Source organism: Erinaceus europaeus, chromosome 12 (genome assembly GCF_950295315.1).
Source record: "Erinaceus europaeus chromosome 12, mEriEur2.1, whole genome shotgun sequence".
Lineage (NCBI taxonomy): Eukaryota > Metazoa > Chordata > Mammalia > Eulipotyphla > Erinaceidae > Erinaceus > Erinaceus europaeus.
The window spans coordinates 968,680-990,433 of NC_080173.1; the positions used below are offsets into that span (position 1 = coordinate 968,680).

The 21,754-nt window shown below is 41.3% G+C and overlaps 1 protein-coding gene across 2 annotated transcripts in view; it reads left to right on the forward strand.

The window, feature by feature from the left end:
* The window catches only part of EFCAB3 (EF-hand calcium binding domain 3), a 126,891-nt gene that overhangs the window by 51,797 nt on the left and 53,340 nt on the right, over window positions 1–21,754 (forward strand). Inside the window, exons 1-7 of one of the 2 annotated variants that reach the window (XM_060202514.1) lie at window positions 1,944–2,047; window positions 3,667–3,720; window positions 9,023–9,127; window positions 13,156–13,206; window positions 15,222–15,326; window positions 17,003–17,056; window positions 21,630–21,734. In XM_060202514.1, the coding sequence (XP_060058497.1) occupies window positions 1,987–2,047; window positions 3,667–3,720; window positions 9,023–9,127; window positions 13,156–13,206; window positions 15,222–15,326; window positions 17,003–17,056; window positions 21,630–21,734 (535 nt within the window). In that variant the 5' untranslated portion in view covers window positions 1,944–1,986. Of the gene's footprint in view, window positions 1–1,943; window positions 2,048–3,666; window positions 3,721–9,022; window positions 9,128–13,155; window positions 13,207–15,221; window positions 15,327–17,002; window positions 17,057–21,629; window positions 21,735–21,754 lie in introns of those variants that run through there. The other variant, XM_060202515.1, reaches the window with a different exon arrangement.

The window sequence follows — 21,754 nt, forward strand, 5'->3', positions numbered from 1 at the left end:
CTTTCTCTTTCTTTCTGTTGAGGTTGAGAGGGAGAGAGGGAGAATGAGGTGGAGAAGGGAAAAGGCAGTACAGAACGGTGCCACCTCTCGTGAAGCTGCACCTTTGCTTGGTGCTTCCACACTGTAGCCAGGGCTCCTACTGGGGCTTTAACTGGTGAGCCAGTTCTCAGCTCCCTCATTATGGCTTTAAAAATAATCATGTCATTAAATTTATCCTTTTATTTTTACTTTTATTTGTTTGTCAGAACACTGCTCAGTTCTGGTTTGTGATGGTGCGGGGGATTGAATCTCGGACTTCAGAGCCTCAGACATGAGAGTCTCTTTGGAGAACCAGTATACTATCTCCCTCTGTGGTTTTAATAGATAATCAGGTCTCCTTGGGAAGGTACATTTGATCAAATAGATGCAGAAAGTGAGGGGTTTTGACCGTGTGGAGATATCTAGAACAGTTTCATAGAGACACTTAGCAGGCACTTTAGAATAATGTTAGAGTTGGTGATGATACAAGCCAAGGCAGAAAATAATGAGGATGATGAAAAGCAGCTGGGTACGTTTTAGAAGAGCTCACTGGGGTAAAGAGTGTGAGTTCTCCGTCTTCTCTTTATGGTATAGCCAGCTGAGCCTTCCACTTTATCTGTTACAAAGTGTGTCTAGGAACTAAGTAAATGTGCATGCTTTTAATCAAGACTTAAAAACTTTCATGCATTATGTTTCAGATATTACCTATATCCTTTCTCTCCCCCATTTTTAAATTTTTTATATTTATTTATTTATTCCCTTTTGTTGCCCTTGTTGTTTTATTGTTGTAGTTATTATTGTTGTCGTCGTTGTTGGATAGGACAGAGAGAAATGGAGAGAGGAGGGGAAGACAGAGAGAGATGGGGAGAGAAAGACAGACACCTGCAGACCTGCTTCACCGCCTGGGAAGCGACTCCCCTGCAGGTGGGGAGCCGGGGGCTCAAACCGGGATCCTTATGTTTGGCGCCACCTGCGCTTAACCCGCTGCGTTTAACCCGCTGCGCTACCGCCCGACTCCCGTCTCTCCCCCATTTCCATTCTTTTCTCCATTTTTTGTATTTTTTTTTTGTATGTTTGACCTGATTTTTAAGAATTTCTCAATTCTCTCTTCCAGTTCACTAATTCTCTTAACAGCTACATCTTATATACTATTTGTCTATTGGGATTTTAATTTTCATTATTTTTTACTCACAGATATTTTTTCAATTTTTCTTTTTCAAATCAGTTCTTTCTCCCAAAATCTTATTCTTAGTGTTCTATGCTTTCTTTTATCCTTAAAGGATTTAAGTATATAGTATTTGAAATCTTTCTATCTCATATGCTTAGCTATAGTGTAATTATGTAAATAAAATTCTAAGTTGAGTTTTTGGAGAGAAATGACTTCATTGTCATTTTTGTCATTATTTTTAAACAAGTTATTATTTTAAAACTAGTTATAATATGCAGTATTCAAAAAGAACAGTGAAAGGGAAAGCCCAGAGGAGGTGAAGGAGACAGAAGAAAAGAACACATTTGTACCCTAGCAGTTGAATTATTTTTTTTTTCCTCCAGGGTTATTGCTGGGCTCGGTGCCTGCACCATGAATCCACTGCTCCTGGAGGCCTTTTTTCCCCCTTTTTGTTGCCCTAGTTGTTGCGTAGTTGAATTATTTATGTTAGCCTTCCTAAATAACTGAGAAATTGTGCAATCTCTATCTTACTTATTATGTATGATATTGTCTTTTTATAAAATATTCTATTTACTCAGATTTTCTAAAATTATAGGAGATGGAAAATAAAAAGTCTGACTCCCCCTTGTCTTAATAGCTAAACAAGCAAAAAATATATATATATATAATATATCATATTATAGTATAGTATAGTTTATATATCATAGTATATATTGTGTTTCTATGTACATATAAATATACTTTCATTTGCTAAAGGAGAGAAGATTCCTGTTGAGGATGTGAAAGATGTTCTGAAAGGCATGGGAATAGAGATCACAAATAAGGAGCTGAAAAAGCTGCTGAAAATACTGCCGGTTTCTTGTAAGAACTTCAGTGTCTCCTTCATTGACATCTAAGTGTTTTCCTACTTGACAGACATCTAGTAGAGCTCTGTCTGTGTCCGCACTAGCCCACACTGTGAAAACCAGGGGTCTTGTCTTCTAAGCGCTTGCATTCTTCAGACTGCACTGGAGTCCGGGCAGTGTTGCACCCAGTAGAGCACACATGTTACTATGTGCAAGAACCCAGGTTCAACCCCCAGCCCCCAGCAGTGGGGAGGCTTCATGAGCACTGAAGCAGGGCTATGGCAGGTGTCTCTCTTTCTCTCTCCCTTTCTCTCCCCCCATTTACCTCTCAATTTCTTTCTGTCTCTATTTAAAAAAAAAAAAAAAGTCCATTGGGAGTGGTGGGTTTGTTGTGCAGGCACCAAACCCCAGTGATAACTCTGGTGGCAATAAAAATAATGATTAAAAAATAAGCTATGGAGAAGGCTGTTTCAGGGTTTTGTATAAGAAATTCTAATATATGAAACATTTTCATGCCAGTTAAAAATGTTTTTTTTAATTTTTTAATATTTATTTTCCCTTTTGTTGTCCTTTATTGTTGTTGTAGTTATTGTTGTTATTGATGTCATTGTTGTTGGATAGGACAGAGAGAAATGGAGAGAGGAGGGGAAGACAGAGAGGGGGAGAGAAAGACAGACACCTGCAGACCTGCTTCACCACCTGTGAAGCGATGCCCCTCCAGGTGGGGAGCTGGGGGCTCAAACCAGGATCCCTGTGCCGGTCCTTGTGCTTTGTGCCACATGTGCTTAACCCGCTGTGCTACCGCCCGACTCCCAAAAATGGTTTTTAAGGATTCCACTCTGGCTGGAAAACAGCTCAACAGGTAGACTATAGGGCTACAGGACCAGCTCTGACCCCTCTCAAGTGCTCTCTCCTTCATCTGAAACGCTCTCCATCTCAGATGAGACTTTACAAAGTACATTAAAATGGAAAATATTTCAGAGACCAAGAGCTTGCTCCGCCAGAAGGGTGCCTGCCTTGCCATGCTCACAGCCCAGGTGGAAAGCCAGCACCGCGTGGGAGTGCCCGGCAAGGACAAGCTCTGGCGCTGAGGTGGTGTCCTTCCTGTCTCTGCCCCATGTCTCTCTGTGTCTGTCTGAGAGGAAAAAGTCAAGCCAGAAAGGATAAATCACATATGCCCCAGCTGTGCAAAAATACATAGAGAAAATAATTATAAATACTTAGCCGTAGCATTTTTTAAATCCTATTCTTAGCATTTAGAATTTTGTTTAGGAAACTAAAACCTTTTCAGTTATACTTTTTGTCCTAGGACAAATTATTTTGTCTCTTTGGGAGGAATCTTAAAAGTAAAGTATAACCTAGAAGAAGATGGGAAGGCAAATGGAGTAAGATAATAACACAAGAAAATGTGAAAATAAATTTGAAAAGAGAAAACGGGGGGAATCATGTATATTTCTCGACAGTGGAGTGACACTATTAGTAGTCTTGTATTCTTAGCACTGGCTTCACTAAACCATATTTTCTAAATTCCTTTTACTTACCTAAAAAATAATTGTGATAAATTCCCTAACTGAAAAGTATACACCTTGATTTTTATGACTCTTCAAAACTTCAATTAACTGTCTTATCTTACAGCTGATAAAAAAGTGTTTAAGAAAGACTTACTGGACCATGTGAAAGTGTTCAAAGGTGAGACAATGAAATGTGGCATTGTTGTGATTGGTTTCTGATTACATAATCAGAAAGGGAGCCATTTGCTCAATAATGCATTTGAATTGATGCATTTACCATATTTTAAAAGATCCAAATATCTATTATGTACTACACAGAATACATACCATAATAGCATATACAAATGTAATATGCCTATAACAACAAGTCATATAACTTTTTTTTATAATTATCATCAGGGCTCTATACCAGCACAATGAGTCTGCACTCCCAGTGGCCATTTTTTTTCTCTTTTATTTTTTTTCTAGTTGATAGGACAGAGAAAAGTTGAGGGGGGAAGAAGGTAGAGAGAGAGAGAGAGAGAGATACATCTGCAGACCTGTTTCACCACTCACGAAATGTCTTCCTTATAGGTGGGGAGCGGTGGCCCGAACCTGGGTCCTTGCATTTAGAGGCATGGGCACTCTACCAGGTGTGCCACCACTTGACCCCCTAAGATTACCTTTTTGTTGTTGTTGTTTTTATTTATTTATTTAAAAAGGGAGACATTAACAGAACCATAGGATAGGAGTGGTACAAATCCACACAATTACCACCACCAGAACTCTGTATCCCATCCCCTCCTGAGATAGCTTTCCCATTCTTTAACCCTCTGGGAGTATGGGCCCAAGGTCATTGTGGGTTGCAGAAGGTGGGAGGTCTGGCTTCTGTAACTGCTTCCCCGCTGAACATGGGCGTTGACTGGTTGGTCCATACTCCCAGTCTGCCTCTCTCTTTCCCTAGTAGGGTGGGTCTCTGGGGAAATGGAGCTCCAGGACACATTGGTGGGGTCATCTGTCCAAGGAAGTCTGGTTGGCATCATGCTGGCATCTAGAACCTGGTGGCTGAGAAGAGAGTTAACATACAAAGCCAAACAAATTGTTGAACAATCATGGACCTAAAGGCTGGAATAGTGCAGATGAAGTATTGGGGGAGGGGGTACTCACTGCAGACTATTGTGTACTTTTGCTTTCAGGTATATATTTTGCCCTAGTTTATGGATACATGTGAACATATGCTCTATCTCACAGAACCTGGTCTATATCTAGGTTTTGGGACTTTGTTAGGAAGTGAACTGCCTGGAATGGAATTAGAGAATACTATGAAAGGAAAGGTCTCACCCGAGTAATGAAGTTGAAGGGTTGTCATTCCACACCTGAAGTCTCTGGACACAGTCTGAAGTGAAGCATGCTGAGGTGGCACTGAGGTGGTTGTGTTGATTAGGTTGTGATTGGCAGATGCAATATTATTTGGTATGAATTAGAGAGCAGAATGCAGGAAAGTGCTCCCCACCCTAAGGTTCCAGGACTGGGGGAAATATAGGCTCTATAGTGGAAATGTGAGGTTCCTGCTGTAAGATTACCTTTTTTTATTATTAGTGATTTAATAATGATCAACAAGATTGTGGGATAGGAAGCATACCGTTCCCACTACCAGAGTTCTGTGTCCCATCCCCTCCATTGGAAGCTTCCCTATTATTTTTTTTTAATATTTATTTATTTATTCCCTTTTGTTGCCCTTGTTGTTTTATTGGTGTAGTTATTATTGTTGTTGTTATTGATGTTGTCGTTGTTGGATAGGACAGAGAGAAATGGGGAGAGGAGGGGGAGACAAAGAAGGGGAGAGAAAGACAGACACCTGCAGACCTGCTTCTCCGCTTGTGAAGGACTCCCCTGCAGGTGGGGAGTTGGGGGCTCGAACTAGGATCCTAACACCGGTCCTTGCGCTTTGCGCCACCTGAGCTTAACCTGCTGAACTACCATCTGACTCCCTTCCCTATTCTTTATCCCTCTGGGAATATGAACCCAGGATCATTATGAGGTGCAGAAGGTGGAAGGTCTGGCTTCTGTAGTTGCTTCTCCGCTGGCCATGGGCATTGGCAGTTCAATCCTTATGCCCAGCCTGTTTCTATTTTTCTATAATGGGGTCAGACTCTGGGGAGGTAGAGTTCCAGGACACATTGATGAGGTCATCTGCCGAGGGAAGTCAGGTTGGAGTCATAGTAGCACCTGCAACTTGGTGGCTGAAAAGCATTAAGATATAAAGCAGAACTACTACTCAGGTATTAAAAATGGTGATTTCACCATTTTCAGCCCATCTTGGATGGAATTTGAAGAAATCATGTTAAGTGAAGTAAGTCAGAAACAGAAAGATGAATATGGGATGATCTCACTCATAGGCAGAAGTTGAGAAACAAGATGAGAAGAGAAAACACTCAGCAGAACCTGGACTGGAGTTGGTGTGCTGCACCAAAGTCAGAGACTCTGGGGTGGGTGGAGGGGAGAGTACAGGTCCTGGAACAGGATGGCAGAGGACCTAGTGGGGGTTGTATTGTTATGTGGAAACTGAGAATGTTATGCATGTACAAACTATTGTATTTACTGTCAACTGTAAAACATTAATCCCCCAATAGAGAAATTTTAAAAAAGATATAAGGCAGAACAAATTGCTTAATAATCAGGAACCGAAAGGTAAGAATATAGCAGGTGAGATTTGGAAAATATGGAAACCATTTTTTTCCATTTTATTGGCTAGGACAGAGAGAATCTGAGAGAGGAGGGAGAGCTAGAGAAGGAGAGAAGGTCAAATACCTACAGACCTGCTTCACTGCTCATAAAGCATCCCCACTGTGGGTGAGAAGCCAGAAGGAGCTAGGAATTGTTGGAAAGAGCTAGGAAGTCTATTTTAGGTATATTCCAAGAGGCTCCTGACTTTCGTAATTTTTGCCTGAGCCTGACAGCTACCATAGGTGTGCTGAGAGAATTGAGACCTGCACACTTTAATGATGGCCCTTTTGGTCACTACCAGACCACCCCATCATTGGGGCCCTGGTCAGGCTATCCTGGGATTCTCACACAGACATGCTGGGCCTAGACCTCTAACAGTTCCCTCTCTCCACCATCACTGGTCATCTCCATCAGGAACATCATAGCCCTCTTGTGGGCCTCTACAGGACCTTGGCCTCACTGTAGAACAACAGTGCTAGAAACTGCCCCACTCTCTGAAGGGAGGCTGGTCAGCCTGCTCTGCCACTCGAGGAAGACGGGTCCTGAGATGAGAGCAGCCTAGAATGTTCCCGCCGTGACCACGGACTGTGAGCTCAGACTGACAGGGATGCAGAGGCCACACAGGCTCCTGTGCTGAATATGAACAGACATGGGCCCTGGGTCAGATGGGTGGGGTTCACAGTTAATGGCATACTTTCCCCATATTTGGTAGCTACTCTCAACCCTGATCCAGCTTTCTAGTCCTATTCCCAATTCTGACACCATCTTCCAAGATTTCCTTTTTAACGATAGTTCTCGCTGTTGTTTTTCCTATGTGTGTTTGTATAATGTTAATTTAACAGACTATGTCTCCTGTACGTTCTATACTTAGTCCTCACGTATGTGAGGTTCTGGGTTTGAGTTCCTGCACCCCTCAAGAAAAGAAATTTTTAACAAGTCATTTAAAATTCTCTGGAGACATTTTTAATGACTATTATATCTTTGTATAGTGTTTTGTTTAATCTCTTTTCATTGAATAATTAGTATCTATTGTTTTTATATATCTGCTATCTTTGTACATAAATCTTAATCCTATTCTAAAGCCATTTCTTTGGGTAGTATCTTCCAGCTGGGATTAGGAGGACAATGGAGCTTAGCGTGCTAAGACTGTAGTATACACGAGTGAATAAGAATACCCATAACCACTACATCCATCACAGAGGTTACCTTCACATTCTTTAATCCTTGCTAATTTAACAGAGGAAAAAATGAAATCCACTGTTTTGATTTGTTTTTGTTTTATTGGCTGCATGATGCCATAGTTCCTGCTGACCATTTTTTTTTTTTTTTTGAAAGAGAGAGAGAAAAGAGAGAGTCTAGCACTGGCCCACCTCCCATGTAGCTTCCCTAGCATGGTCCTCCCATGTGGCGGCTGCAGGTTTGGTCCCGGCTCCCAAGCTCGACAAAGTGTGTGCTCACCAGGTGAGCTGTCTCCCAGCCCCTATTTGGATTTTTTTTTTTTTGTTAAAAAAATAGTTGTTAAATGTTTTAATATGATAATGATTTTCAATGTTTAAATTATTTATTTTCATCATTGGTCCATTGTCCTATTGAAGTCTAAGCATTTTTCCAAATAAATTGAATGACCTCTTTGCATATTATTGATAGAGAAATCTATATATATTATCTTCATGTAATATTAAAGATATTCTAATATTTTCACCTATAGAAAATACTTCTGCAGCTGGCTATTTGCATTTCACTATATTGTGTATTTGCACTGTAATTGGCATACTATACAATTCTCCCATTTAAAACACAGCATTCACTGGTTATATTCAGTTGTGCAACCTTCATAGCTACCAATTTAGAACATTTTCATCACCCTGAAAACAAACTCTGTACTATTAGCAGTCACTTCCCATTCTCTGAAACTCCTCCACACCTAGGAAATCACCAATCTACTTTCTACCCTTTATAATATACATTCTTTAATTTTTGTTTTAATTAAATCAATAATTCCTTCTATTATTACTTGCCTCTTTTTATATCTAGAAGTTCCTTTGTACTTAGATAACACACAAAGTATCATATACAGTTTCTCTTATTTTCCTATGACTTCACTTCTATTTGAGGTGGGGAAATAAGCATCATGATTATGCAAACAGACTCAAGCCTGAGGCTGCCAGGTCCCCAGCACCACCATAAACCAGAGTTGAGCAGTGTTCTGGCAAGAAAAAATAAATTGAAAACACGTTTTCTGTTTGATTACTTAGTCCTTCTGAAATGCATTCATTTACTCTGTCAGTTCTCATAGTTTGCAATGATGCATTCAAATCTATACCCATAGTTTTTGGTCATCCTGCCTCATTAACTAGTTTTTCTTTATGTGAAGTTTTATTAAGACAGTGCCCTGCCACTATATCAGCAAATTCCAATTTTTTACCAGAATATTATGAGTTGGTTGTCATCTTTGCCTAATATACCAGAGTTGGCAACTTACTTTGTTTTTCTCCTGAAACTTTCTTCCAAAGTTTAGTTATAAGAGAATGTTCTGAGCCAGATTTCCACACAACTATCTAAAAAGAATTTCTGAGTTGTCTCATTTGTAGGTAGATGTTGATAACTTATTTTGTTTGTTTGTTTACCAGAGTCCTGCTCAGCTCTGGCATACGGTGGTGTGTGGGGGATTGAACCTGGGACCTTGGAATCTCAAGCATGAACCATTGTACTATCTCCCCCATGGTTTGCATTCTTCGTGTCATCCTTACCTACTTTTTCTTGTTTCTATTAAGGAGGAAAGTTTAATGTCAGTGACATACGCAATGTTCTACAAAATACTGGCTTCAGGCTTGATCCAAATGAACTCCAGGACCTGAAGACCCACCTAGCAACTACGGGTGAGCATTTCAGACAACTTTATCCCATAGAATTGAGTAGTCCACTCTAAAAGCAGTGAAAAAGACAAGATGGAGAGATAACAACTAGGGACAGAGATACAATTTCAGAGGCTGTTGCTGGCATCCTGTTGATGAGTCTGTAAGACCCAGATGAAGAAAATCCAGCCCAGGAAACCGTACTGGGAACACAGGGGGAGTGGTGTGCACTGGTGGTGAAGGGGAAGAAAGCACTAAAAATGAGAACCTGAGATTTATAGCTTGTGTGATTGCTACAAAAATGAAGCAGATGAGTGGGCTAGGGAGCAGAAGAAGAACAGGATGGAGGGAAGAATAGTGTTTCACGCCTCTAAGACTTTGTGGGAACTGTGGTGGGTGGTTTATTGCTGGGAGGGTCACAAAATGTACCTGGTAGGTGTGCTGCTTGGCCTGGTACATGGCCCAGGTTTGAGAGCAGCCCCAACAGCACGGAAGGAAGTGTTGGTGCTGTGATAGCTCTCTCTCCCTCCCTCTCTCTCCTCCCCCACCCCTCCCTCCTTTCCTCTACTACTGTCTCTGTCTCAAAGAAAATCTTGGGACTGGGTGGCACTGCAGCAAAGCACACAGTTCCCTTGTGCCAGGCCCCGTCCTCAAGCCCCGTCCCAGCCTGCAGGAGAAGGAGAAGGGCTTCCACAGTGCCGGGCAGGCTGCAGTTGTCCACCTTTCTCCCTCTCTCCCTTCTTCTGGGTCTCCGTCCTAACTTTAGAAAGCTATAAAATAGGAGGGGTAGACAGCATAGTGGTTATGCAAAGAGACTCTCATGCCTGAGCTCCAAAGTCCCAGGGTCAGTTCTCCACAGCACCATAAACCAGAGTTGATCAGTAAATAATAATAATAAAATAAACATAACCAAAAAGTTTTTAAAATATTTCTTTTTTTCTGTTCTTTCTCTATGGGCAAATTTATTTTTCTTAGTTATTTAATATTGATTTACAGAATTATGGCATATCAGGTATATAATTCCATACTGTATCCCCATTCCCTCCATTGGAAACTGTAGTGGTTCTCCCAAGATCACAGATAGGGGTTGACTGTTACTTCTATGATTATCTGTCTACATTTCTATATATGTGTCCATTTTCCCTATGTTCCTGCCTTCTCTTTCTTTCTAAGTCACATCTACACCTATTACCACATCCAAATGTCCCTCCCTTTTCTTTTTCTCTCTCTGGTCCTGACGGAATTAAGAGTTCAGAGCCCTCTGGTCATCTTCCCTTCAGACAGGGAGGGTGGGCGAAGAGAAAGGGCCACTGCCACTAGTGATGCTTCCCCAGGTGCCATAGTCTCCCAGGCAGTGATGGGGCAGTGTCTATACTGAGGCTTGATGCCACTGGAACCTGCAGCCTTAAATATGGTAAGACCCACATTCTACCAAGAGACCTTACCTCTCCCCTCCACATGTCCTGTTCCTCAAGCAATTTTTGTGATTTAGAGCACAAATAAAGTGCTTTGTGGGAGTCGGGCAGTAGCACAGCGGGTTAAGCGCACGTGGCGCAAAGCACAAGGACTGGCGTAAGGATCTGGGTTCGAGCCCCCAGCTCCCCACCTGCAGGGGAGTCGCTTCACAGGCGGTGAAGCAGGTCTGCAGGTGTCTGTCTTTCTCTCTGTCTTCCCCTCCTCTCTCCATGTCTCTCTATCCTATCCAACAACAGCGACATCAATAATAACTACAACAATAAAACAACAAGGGCAACAAAAGGGAATAAAATAAATAAATATTTTTAAAGTGCTTTGTGCAAATCTCTTTTGTTGCACAAAGTATTAAAAATGTCTATAGTCAAGTGCTATGAGCTAATAAGTATAACTTTTGTTTCTTTATCAAGGACATTCTTAAGTGAAGCTGGCATTATTTTACTCCAAGCTTGTACGGTAAAGAATACAATGACTGCTAGTATTCTATGACCATGACCTTGATTCACACCGAAATGTTAGTAGTTTTACAGTCCTCTGTTTTTGCACCTGTTTTGTCCTCTGTTTTGTCAGTGCAAATGTCAGCACACTAGAAAAGGCATAGGTCACTGAGTGACTCCAGGAGTCTGCGAAGCACACATTCAGGCCCAGAGTCCAACTGCACTAAGCTATCTCGTTTGGCCTTCCGCTCAGTGCAGATAGGTCTGAAAGGAGAAGCACTAGCCTATAGGAAGAAACTGACTTCAAACAAACAAAAACCTCTCCTCAGCATTACAGTCTGAAGGTTTTGAGTAGCCCACAGCTTAGGAAATAAAATTGAAACTGTATGAACTGAGCGGATATATTCTTGAGGCTTGGGAATTTTTGTTTGTTCTTGTTTTTTGCTTGTCTTTGGCTTTTGTTTTTCTTTTGATCATCACCAGAATTTCACCACTCCAAGCTGACTTTTTCAGAGACAGAGACAGAAACGATTAGGAAAAAATGCCACAGAATCAAAACTTCCTCCAGCACAGTGGGGTCTGAACTCAAACCTAAGTCCCATGCATGACAAAGCAGATGTATTAGAATGAACACAGGCCTTTTTTTCTTTTCCCAACCAGGACTGGACCAGTGGCTGGACTCAGTGCCTACATGATGAACCCACTGCTCTGGATGGTCATTTTTTCCTCTTTTATTTGTAGTTTCTTTTCTTTTCATTCTCTTTTTCATACTTTTATGTAACCAGAGCACTACTCAGTTCTGGCTTATGGTTGTGCAGGGATTGAACCTGGGACCTCTGGTGTCTCAAAAATGGAAGTCTTTTGCATAGCCATTATGCTTTCTCCCCTGCTGTCTTTTCTTTTCACTTGATAGGACAAAGATAGAGAAGGAGAGAATGAGAGACGTCTGCAACCCTACTTCACTGCTCAGGAAGCTCCCCTCCTCCCCCGACCCACCAAAGGTGGGGGCCAAGATTTGAACTCAGGTTCTTGTGCGTGGTGATGTGTGTGCCCAAACCAGTGCACCACCACCTTCCTCTAAGCCCAGTGCACTGCCACCTGGACCCAAGGAGACAGTCCTTTTTTTGGTTTGTTTATCTTAATGAAGCTGGTGCAGACACTGTCCATTTAAAACCCATATCCCAGGCCAAAAAGTACAAATAAAACCAAAACGAGCAGGGTTCTGTTGTACACACTTCTGCATGAGTAACTGTGACTACTGATGAAAATTAGAGCTTCTCTGGGATCTTCTCACAAGATTTCCCTTTACTCTTAAAATGCTTTCTTCAGTGACGCCATCTCTGGAGTTAGTGCTCTCACATCTGTCATTTCATATCCAACCTGATATTCTGCTTCTTTTGGTCCAGACCCTCAGATTTTAAAAGTAGCTTCAAGTTAAGGAAAAGTCATTTTCTACAGTTCAGTTCTCTGAAAAACTTCCATCTCATGGAGACATTCTTAAAGCTCAAATCTATTACATGTTCTTATGAAGTGGAATTCTAGAATTGCTGGGGGTACAGCATAATACTATGCAAAAGACTTTAGTGCCTGAGGCATCCAGATTCAGTTTGCAGCACCACCATAAGTCAGAGCTGAGTAGTGGTCTGCAACTCCAAACTTTTTTTTTCTTTTTTAACTAGAGTACTAATCAGCTCTAGATTATGGTGGTATGGGGAATTGAACCTAGGGCTTCCAGCACCTCAGGCATGAGAGTGTCTTTGCATAATATTATGCTATCTACCCCTGCCTTGAGCAGTGCTCTGGAGATAGATAGATAGATAGATAGATAGATAGATAGATAGATAGATATTCTAGAACAAGGTATGAAAAATTATTGAGATTCCAAACATCATATCTTTTTAAGAATTGTACATGTGGATCAGAAGATAGCGCATCAGTAGAGTGCACACCTTATCATACACAGGCCTCAAGTTCAAGCTCCAGCACCACATGGTATCTCTGCTCTCTTTATCTGTGTGAAATAAAACTAATGGAAAAATCAGCACAAAAAGCAGTGAAAGTGCGTGTTCAAAGCCACTGTGCCACAACACAGATTTTATGTCCTTTTCTTCAGTTGAATCTAAACTCTGTGTTTTCTTACAGAGGATAAGGCTCCCTTAGATGTGTTGATGGATGCAGCTAGCACCTTTACAGGTGAGTGGGAATCTTCAGGTCTTGATGCTTTACGTTTACTTATTTGTGTGTTTAGGATAAAGGGGGATAAGTGGGATTGAACTCCGGGACCTCATGTTTCCAACTCCAGTGCCCAGTGGGTCTTGGCGTTCTACATAAATGTAGGCCTTTTGAAAGCAGTAGTGTACCCTGACCACCACTAGTCGGTTCACTGCTCTTGTACCTATTTTAGGACTTATTAACAACACTTTATTCATTTCATAAAAATAGAGCCCCAAACATGTGCCATATCATGCATGTCCCACCCCAGACAGATGGAAAAAGAGGCGGAAAAAAGACGGGCACCAGGGCACTGCTCCACAACCCACAGCTGTCACCATGGTGCCAGGAGTCACACCCAGGACCTCATACCCAGGAGCCATGCACTCTGCCAGTGGAATATCCCCACCCCAACAGCTTAGATCACTAGGGATTTAGAATATGTGTGGGAACTCAAAAAGAGGCATCAGTTTATCTGATAGTATGACAAGTAACATGTCCATTTCTCCAATATTAAGCAGTGTTAAAGAGTCAAAATCCAAGAGCCTGGGAGGTAGTTGAGCAGGTGGAGACCTGCATTGCCTCTGTGAGGCCCAGAGTTCAATCTCTAGCATTATTCTGCTTTCTCTGTGTCTTTCCACCTCTTCTCTCTCTCCCTCCCTTCTTTCTCTCGCTTGCCCTCTTTACTTTTTATCATTTTACTAGTGATTTTTAATATTGATTTACAAAATGAGGAGGTAACCGGTATAATTCCACACTGTACCCACCACCAGAGTTTTGTGTCCCCATCCCTCCACTGGAAACTGCAGCGATTCTCTCAGGGTCACCGACATGGGTGGACTCTTATTTCTGTAGCCATTTATATTTATATATTTGCCCTTTTTCCCCTATGGTCCTGCCTCCTATTCCTTCTCTAAGTCATACCTACCCTATTACTACAGCCAGATGTCCTTCCTTTTTCCTCCTCTCTCTGGATTCTGATGGAATTGGAGTTCAGATCCCTCTGGTCATCTTCTCTTAACATTTCTCCCCCATGGGAGCATGGACCAAAATTCTCTATGGGGAGCAGAAGGTGGGAGTTCTGGCTTCTGTCATTGCTTCTCTGCTGGACATGGGCGTTGACAGGTCTATCCATACTTCCAACCTGTTTCTGTCTGTCCCTAGTGGGGCAGGGCTCTGGGGAGGGGAGGCTCCAGATTGTCTGCCCAAGGAAACCAGGATAGAATCATAGTAGCATCTGCAGCTGGGTGTCTAAAAGGCAGAAAGATGTGAAGCAGGGGAGATAATAATCAATAAATAAACAGGGACCAAAAGTAGGAACAGAGCAGATGAGAATAGGAATCTTACGTTGGAGAGAAGCTAGGAAATCTATTTTAATTATGTTCCTAGGGTCCCATGACTTTAGTATTTTTTGCCTAAGCTTTATAGCTAACATGCAGATGAACTAAAAATATTGTCTGGGAAGATTGTGTCAGAGTTGAGAGTAGGGCTAGAAAGCTGGATTAAGGCAGAGGATATCTCCCAAACTTGAAGAGAATATATAAATACAATTAACTGATTACCCCATGATCTGACCCAGGCCCATATCTATTCATATTTAACTCAGGAGCCTGTGTAACTTCTGAGCCCCTGTCAGTCAGAGCTCGCAGTCCATGGTCACAGCTGGAACGTTCTAGGCTGCACTCATTTCAGGACCCGTCTTCCTCAAGTGGCAGAGCAGGCTGACCAGCCTCCTCTCAGAGACTGGGGCGGCCCCACCATTGCTATTTGGTAATGAGTCTCTTACCCTCTTTCTCACAAAAATAAGGAAAAAAGTCAAAATATCAGTGAACAATATATTGGCCCATATACAGTATAGAAGTATTACAGTCTTGCTTGGATTAAAGAACACTTCAGTTACTGAATTTCAGAAGGACTCTATGTAACAGTCATATGTTCATACATGTATGTACAAAGTGTATGTACAGTAACTTTGTGCAATTTCTATGTATTTAAAGGAGGAAAAGTTGAAGCCAAAGACTTAAAAAATGTGCTGAGAAACATGGGAATCGAGCTTACAGAAAAAGAGCAGTTGATGCTGTCAAAAAATCTTCCAGTCTCTAGTAAGTACTTTAACAAACCGTCGTGATACTCAGAGAAATGCAGTGTCCTGAGCTTATCCAGTTCCCTGAGAAAGCTCCTAAGAAAGATGCAACTCACATCGGGACTTTTGTTTTGTTTGATTTGTCACCACCAGGGCTTCGCCGCTACAGGCTGATTTTCTCAGACAGGAATGGAGCGGGAGAGGCAGCAGGAGAGAGGGGAGGATGCACAATGCCAGTGCTTCCGCCACTGTGGCAGGGTCACACTTAGACCTAGGGCACTCGTGACAGGCAGGCAAACCATCTAGGTGTGCTATCTTGCCAACTTATCTCTTGTTTTTTGGTTTTGTATTTGAGAATAAGAACCTTCTCTCACTTATATCCAGCCAATAGACCTCTGCTTTATCTCTTAACAGCACATTGAAATACTCATGAGGCCCCCTAACTGTGTTGTACAAGCCATCTGTCCCTTCCCTGGAAACCCACTCATCTCCCCAACAGTCCCCAGGAACCTCCTGGCCATGTGCATTACTGACAGTCTCCTTCAGGAATGGTCTGTGGCCTTGACAGACCGTCCTTTAAAAGTCCCACCTTGGGAGTTGGGCAGTAGCACAGCGAAGCCCAAGGACCAGCTTAAGGATCCTGGTTTGAGCCCCCGGCTCCCTACCTGCAGGGGAGTTGCTTCACAGGCAGTCTTCCCCTCCTCTCTCCATTTCTCTCTGTCCTATCCAACAACGACGACATCAATATTAGCTACAACAATAAAAACAACAAGGACAACAAAAGGGAATAAATAAATAAATAATTTTTTTAATTTAAATAAAAATAGTCCCACCTCCTGAGAACCTGGCTCACTTGCAAAGACCCTAGAAACCAGCCTTCCCTTCCTGCCCAGTCCTAGGAACCCACATGTAAATATCTTTTCCCATCCCTAACTGCCCCCTCAGATAATATCTAATTTGTACATCACCAAGTGGATTAGCTAATGCTTTAGACACGAAGTAGCCCACAGCAACCAATGCTCAATGCCCATCTGAATTCTCCCCATATACCACTAAGCTTATGGCTACATTTTATTATTGACTTATTGCCCCAGATTTCTCTCAAGGGAAAATTATAATAATTATAGCCTTCTTGAGACATGGTCTCTGGGAAACCATGGTAGAGATGCAGATGGAACGCAATGGAGACTACTGCAGGAATGTGTCAGATGCTGAGGGCTCCAACAGTACAGACATTGGTTGGACTGGCATCTGTACTCATTCTCTTTCCCTGGAAAATTTCAAATCACTTATGTGAAAAGTTTGTTTAGACAGAAAAAGTGTTTTCTTATTTAAATATTGTTGCTATCATTTGAACTGATAAATATGTTTAATATCATCCGATCATAATACCTACCATTAGTGCTAAGAGTATATATATGTAGGACTACATCATGGACTTAGAGCACAGGCAAGGAAAAGAGAAAGGCAGAGGGTGTGAAGTGCAATTAAAGAAGGAAAAGAAGGAGAAGCAGAAAGTTCATTTGTTTGGAGCCTCGGTTGTTGCCAAGAGCTCTAGCTAAGGCACAGCATACCTGCACTGAGAGCTCTTCTCTTTGGTTTTGACTTGAGAGTGAATAAGTTTTGAGGTGCATCTTATAAAATGTTTTTATAAAGTTCCTTATCTTTTTTTCTTTTGGCTTGACTTTAAAACAGGAGATGGAAAAGTATATAAGAAAAAGTTACTGGATAGCATTAAGCCTCTCCAAGGTAAGAATTATAAGAACAGCAGCTAAAAAATAGAGATGATATTTCTTTATTTTAATGAGGGGTTAGTGGATTATAGTAAAAATAGTTAGTACATGGTGTAAAATTTCTGTTTTCTACAAAACATTCTCATCTCCAGCCTAGGCTGTTATTTACTTATTTTCACCAGAGCATTTCTCAGCTCTGGCTTATAGTGGCATGGAAGACTGAACCTAGGACTTTGAATCCTCATGTATGAGGGTGTCTTTGCATAACCATTATGCTGTCTCCCCTGCCCATTATGCTGTCTCTCCTGCTTTACATTTTTGAGGTAATGTTCAGCTACAAGACTGTGTAGTTTTTTGGGTTTTTTTTTTTTTCTTCAGGGTTATTGCTGGGGCTCGGTGCCTGCACCATGAATCCACAGCTCTTGGAGGCTATTTTTTCCCCTTTTATTGCCCTTGTTGTTTTTTATCATTGTTATGGTTATTGTTGTTGTTATTGATGTCGTCGTTGTTGGATAGGACAGAGAGAAATGGAGAGAGGAAGAGAAGACAGAGAGGGGGAGAGAATGACACCTGCAGACCTGCTTCACCACCTGTGAGGCAACTCCCCTGCAGGTGGGGAGCTGGGGGCTCAAACTGGAATCCTCACGCTGGTCCTTGTGCTTCGCGCCATGTGCGCTTAACCCGCTGCACTACCGCCCGACCCCCTGGCTGTATGTTTTAGGGGTACAAGTTCACCTCTGTTCAAATCATGTGTTTCCATACCATACCATACCACCGAAGTATCAGTATTCCTCCCATACAACTAAGTCGCTTTTTTCTGCTGCTTTGATAACTCAATTCTGCAAAAACATCTCCAGATTTGTTTGACTGTGTCTTTTCCTTTGCTTTGTTTCTTTATATTCCACATACAAGTAGCCTTCTTCTCACTTATTTTGCTTATAATTCTCTCTAACACCATCCATGTAGCCAAAAATCAAGATTTTATGTCTTCTTACAACTGAGAACTAATCCACTGTTTGACTATATCACACCTGTATCCACTCATCTATCATTGGCCACTTCAGTTGTTACCATATTTGGCTATTGTGAAAAGTGCTACAATAAACTTTAAAAAAAAATCCCCCTTTTATTAAGGAGTTAATAGTCTTCAGTAAAGTTGTTAGCATATGTGTAAAATCTTTCATTTCCCTTTGATAGGTGTCTACACAACACTCTCACCACCAACTTGGGTCTTTTCCACCACCTTGCACAGGACCCCAGCACCTGCCCCACCCAGCTGCTCTTCCATACCTTCCTTTCTCACAGCCTAAAACCAGCCCAAGTTTCACTTTGTGTTTCCCCTTTCTGTTCTGGTTTCTTAAGTTCCGCCTACAAGTGATATCACCCTTTTGTTCATCTTTCTCTTTTTGGTTTATATCACTTCACATGATTCCTTCAAGCTCCATCCAAGATGTTGTTCACCACATGAAGGTGACTTCATCATTAACAGTTGAGTAGTTTTGTATTGCGTATATAGCATAGCTTTCTCAGCCATTCATCTGTCATTAGATACCTGGGTTATTTCCAAATCTGCAAGCTGTGCTGCTATGAACATAGGTATATACAAAGATTTCTGAATGGGTGCATTTGGTTCCCTAGGATATATCCCCAGGAGAGAAATTCCAGGGTCATAATAGGGTCGGTCCACTTCTAGCCTTCTGAGAGTTCTCCAGACTGCTCTCCACAGGGGTTGGACCAGTTGACATTCCCACCAGCAGTGCAGGAAGGTCCTTTGTCCCTACAGCCTCTCCAACATTTGTTATTACTATCCTTTTATATGTCTGACATTCTCACAGGAGTGACATAGTAGTTAACTGTTTTCTTTATTTGCAGTTCTCTGATCATCAGTGACAATGAGCCTTTTTTCATATGTCTGTTGGCCCTTTGGATCTATTCTTTGGTGAATATTCTGTACATATCCTCTCCCCACTTTTGGATAGGTTCATTTGGGTTGTTGCTGTAGAGTTTGGTAAGCTCTTTATGTATCTGGGTTATTAGTCTTTTGTGTACTTTTATGTGATGCACGGTATCTTCTCCAATTCCACAAGGAGTCTCTCAGTTTGAGTTGTTGCTCCTTTGGATGTGCAAAAGCTTTTCAATTTGATGCTATCTATTTTTTGGTTTGGTTTTGTTTTCCTTGTGATTGAAGCTGAATCATCTGAAACACCTTTAAAACAGATTTAAAAGAGTTCTGCCAATATTTTCCTCTAAATATCTGGTGGTTTCTGGTATGACATCCAAATTCTTGATCCATTTGTTTATTTTTGTGTGTATGGTAGTATGTGGTGGTTCAGTTTCATTCTTCTGCATGTTTCAGTCTAATTTTCCCAGTACCATTTCTTAAAAAGAGACTCCTTTTCCATTTAATATTTTGGGCCTCCTGTCAAAAATTAGATGTTCAAAAAAATTTTTTTGATGTCCATAGTTGTGAGGGCTTATTTCTGGACCCTGAATTCTATTGTAAGGGTCAGTAAGTCTATTTTTGTTCCAGTACCAGGCAGTTTTGATTATAATGGCCCTATAATACAGTTTGAGATTTCAAGATTGTTTTGGCAATTCTACATATTTTATGATACCAGAAAAGCTTTTCTAGTTCATTCTATTCTCTAAAAAAAATTGGGGGACTTGATGAAGATTACAAAATAAGGCTCTGAGTAGAATAGTCATTTTGACAATATTTATTCTTCTTGTCTGTGAGCATGGGGTATCTTGCCATTTCTTTATATTTTTTTCTATTTTCTTGAATAGTGATTCATAAATTTCAGTATACAAGTCTTTCACTTATTTTACTTGGCTTATTCCTACATGTGTGATTGTTTTGCTGCTAGAGAAAGTAGGATCAGTTTCTGAATTTCTTCTTCTGACTTAGTGTTTGCATAGAGGGATGCCACTCTGTTTTGTATATTAATTTTCTAACTTGACACCTTACTATACTTTGAATAATTTCAAGGAGCTTCCTGCTAGATTCTTTAGAGTTTTCTGTGTATACTTTCATGTCTTTTGCAAACAGTGAGAGCTTGACTTCTCTTCCAATCTGTATCCCTTTGATTCCTTGCTTCTGCCTAGTTGCTATGGCAAGAATTTCCAACACTGTGTTGAATAGTAAGAGTGATAGTGGGCAGCCTGTCTCATACCTGAACTAAGTGGCAATGCCTTCAGTGTCTCACCATTGTATGCATGAAGTTGGCTGTAGGTTAGTTCTATATAGACTCAGCTAGATTTAGAATTTTTCCATCTATCCCCATTTTTATTGTAGTGCTTTGATCATGAAAGGATGTTGAATATTGCCAAAGCCTTTCTCTGTATCAATTGAAATAATCATGTGGTTTGGTTTTTCTTTTGTTAATAAAACTAAGTAGAATCTTGATGTTGCCTTATTCCACTGGTTTTCTGATTCTGAATATATGCCTCATAACCTACTATTCTTCTTTGGGTATTTGAAAAATCCTATGTTAGGGGACAGCAAAATAGATTATTTTAAAAGTATGCTGCTTTGCCATGAGCATAACCCAGGTTCAAGTATGGTTCCCATCAAATTGAAAAAAAAGCTTCAGTACTAAGGTTTCTCTCCCTCTCACATTGTTAATACTTTATTTTTATATATCTATTGTTTCATAGGACAGAGATCATTGAGAGGGGCAGGGGTAAAGAGGGAGAGAGAGACCTGCAGCCCTACTTCACATCTCATGAAGCTTCCTCTCTGCAGATGGAGACTGAGGGCTTGAATCTGGGCCATTTCATATGGCAACATGTGCACTCAACTAGATGCACTACCACTCAGCCCATTGACTGAGGGCTTGAACCTGGACGATTTCATATGGCAACATGTGCACTTAACTAGATGCACCACCACTCAGCCTATTGACCGAGGGCTTGAACCTGGGCGATTTCATATGGCAACATGTGCACTCAACTGGGTGCACTACCACTTAGCCTATTGACCGAGGGCTTAAACCTGGGTCATTTCACATGGTAACGTGTACTCAACTGAGTGCACCACCACTCAGCCCATTGACTGAGGGCTTGAACCTGGGCCATTTCATATGGCAACATGTGCACTCAACTGAGTGTACTACCACTCAGCCCATTCATGCTGTTAATAATAATGAATCAAATTTGAAAATCAATTTCATTTAGTTTGAAATCTTTATCACAATTCATAGTACTTAGCTAACTTTTTGTTCACCCATGATTACTTCAGTTGAAATTGTATCACAGTGGTGAGAAGGAATTTTCTCTTCTTTTTTATTTTTAAAGAATTTATTTATTCATGAGAAAGATAGGAAGAGAGGAAGAACCAGACATCGCTCTGGTATATGTGCTGCCAGGGATTAACTAGAGACCTCATGGTTGAGAATTCAATGCTTTATCCACTGCGCCACCTCCTGAACCATGAATTTCCTCTTCTCATCTTCAGCACTGACTGTGCGGGTTCACTTAGGAGGTCAACTGTTTGAGGTGACATTTCGGGTGGGTGCATGTCAAATCTAGTATCTTCTTGCTTTTTGGATTTGCTTGGCCTTCTCGCTTACCTCATCTTTGCTCATTAGGAAAAAAGGTCAATATCAAGAAGCTGAACACCATTATGGATAACATGGAGCTTGAGCTCGAAAAAGAGGACTACAGGGATTTGCTGGACCACTTGCCAGTTGATGGTAAGAGTCACAGTGCCGCC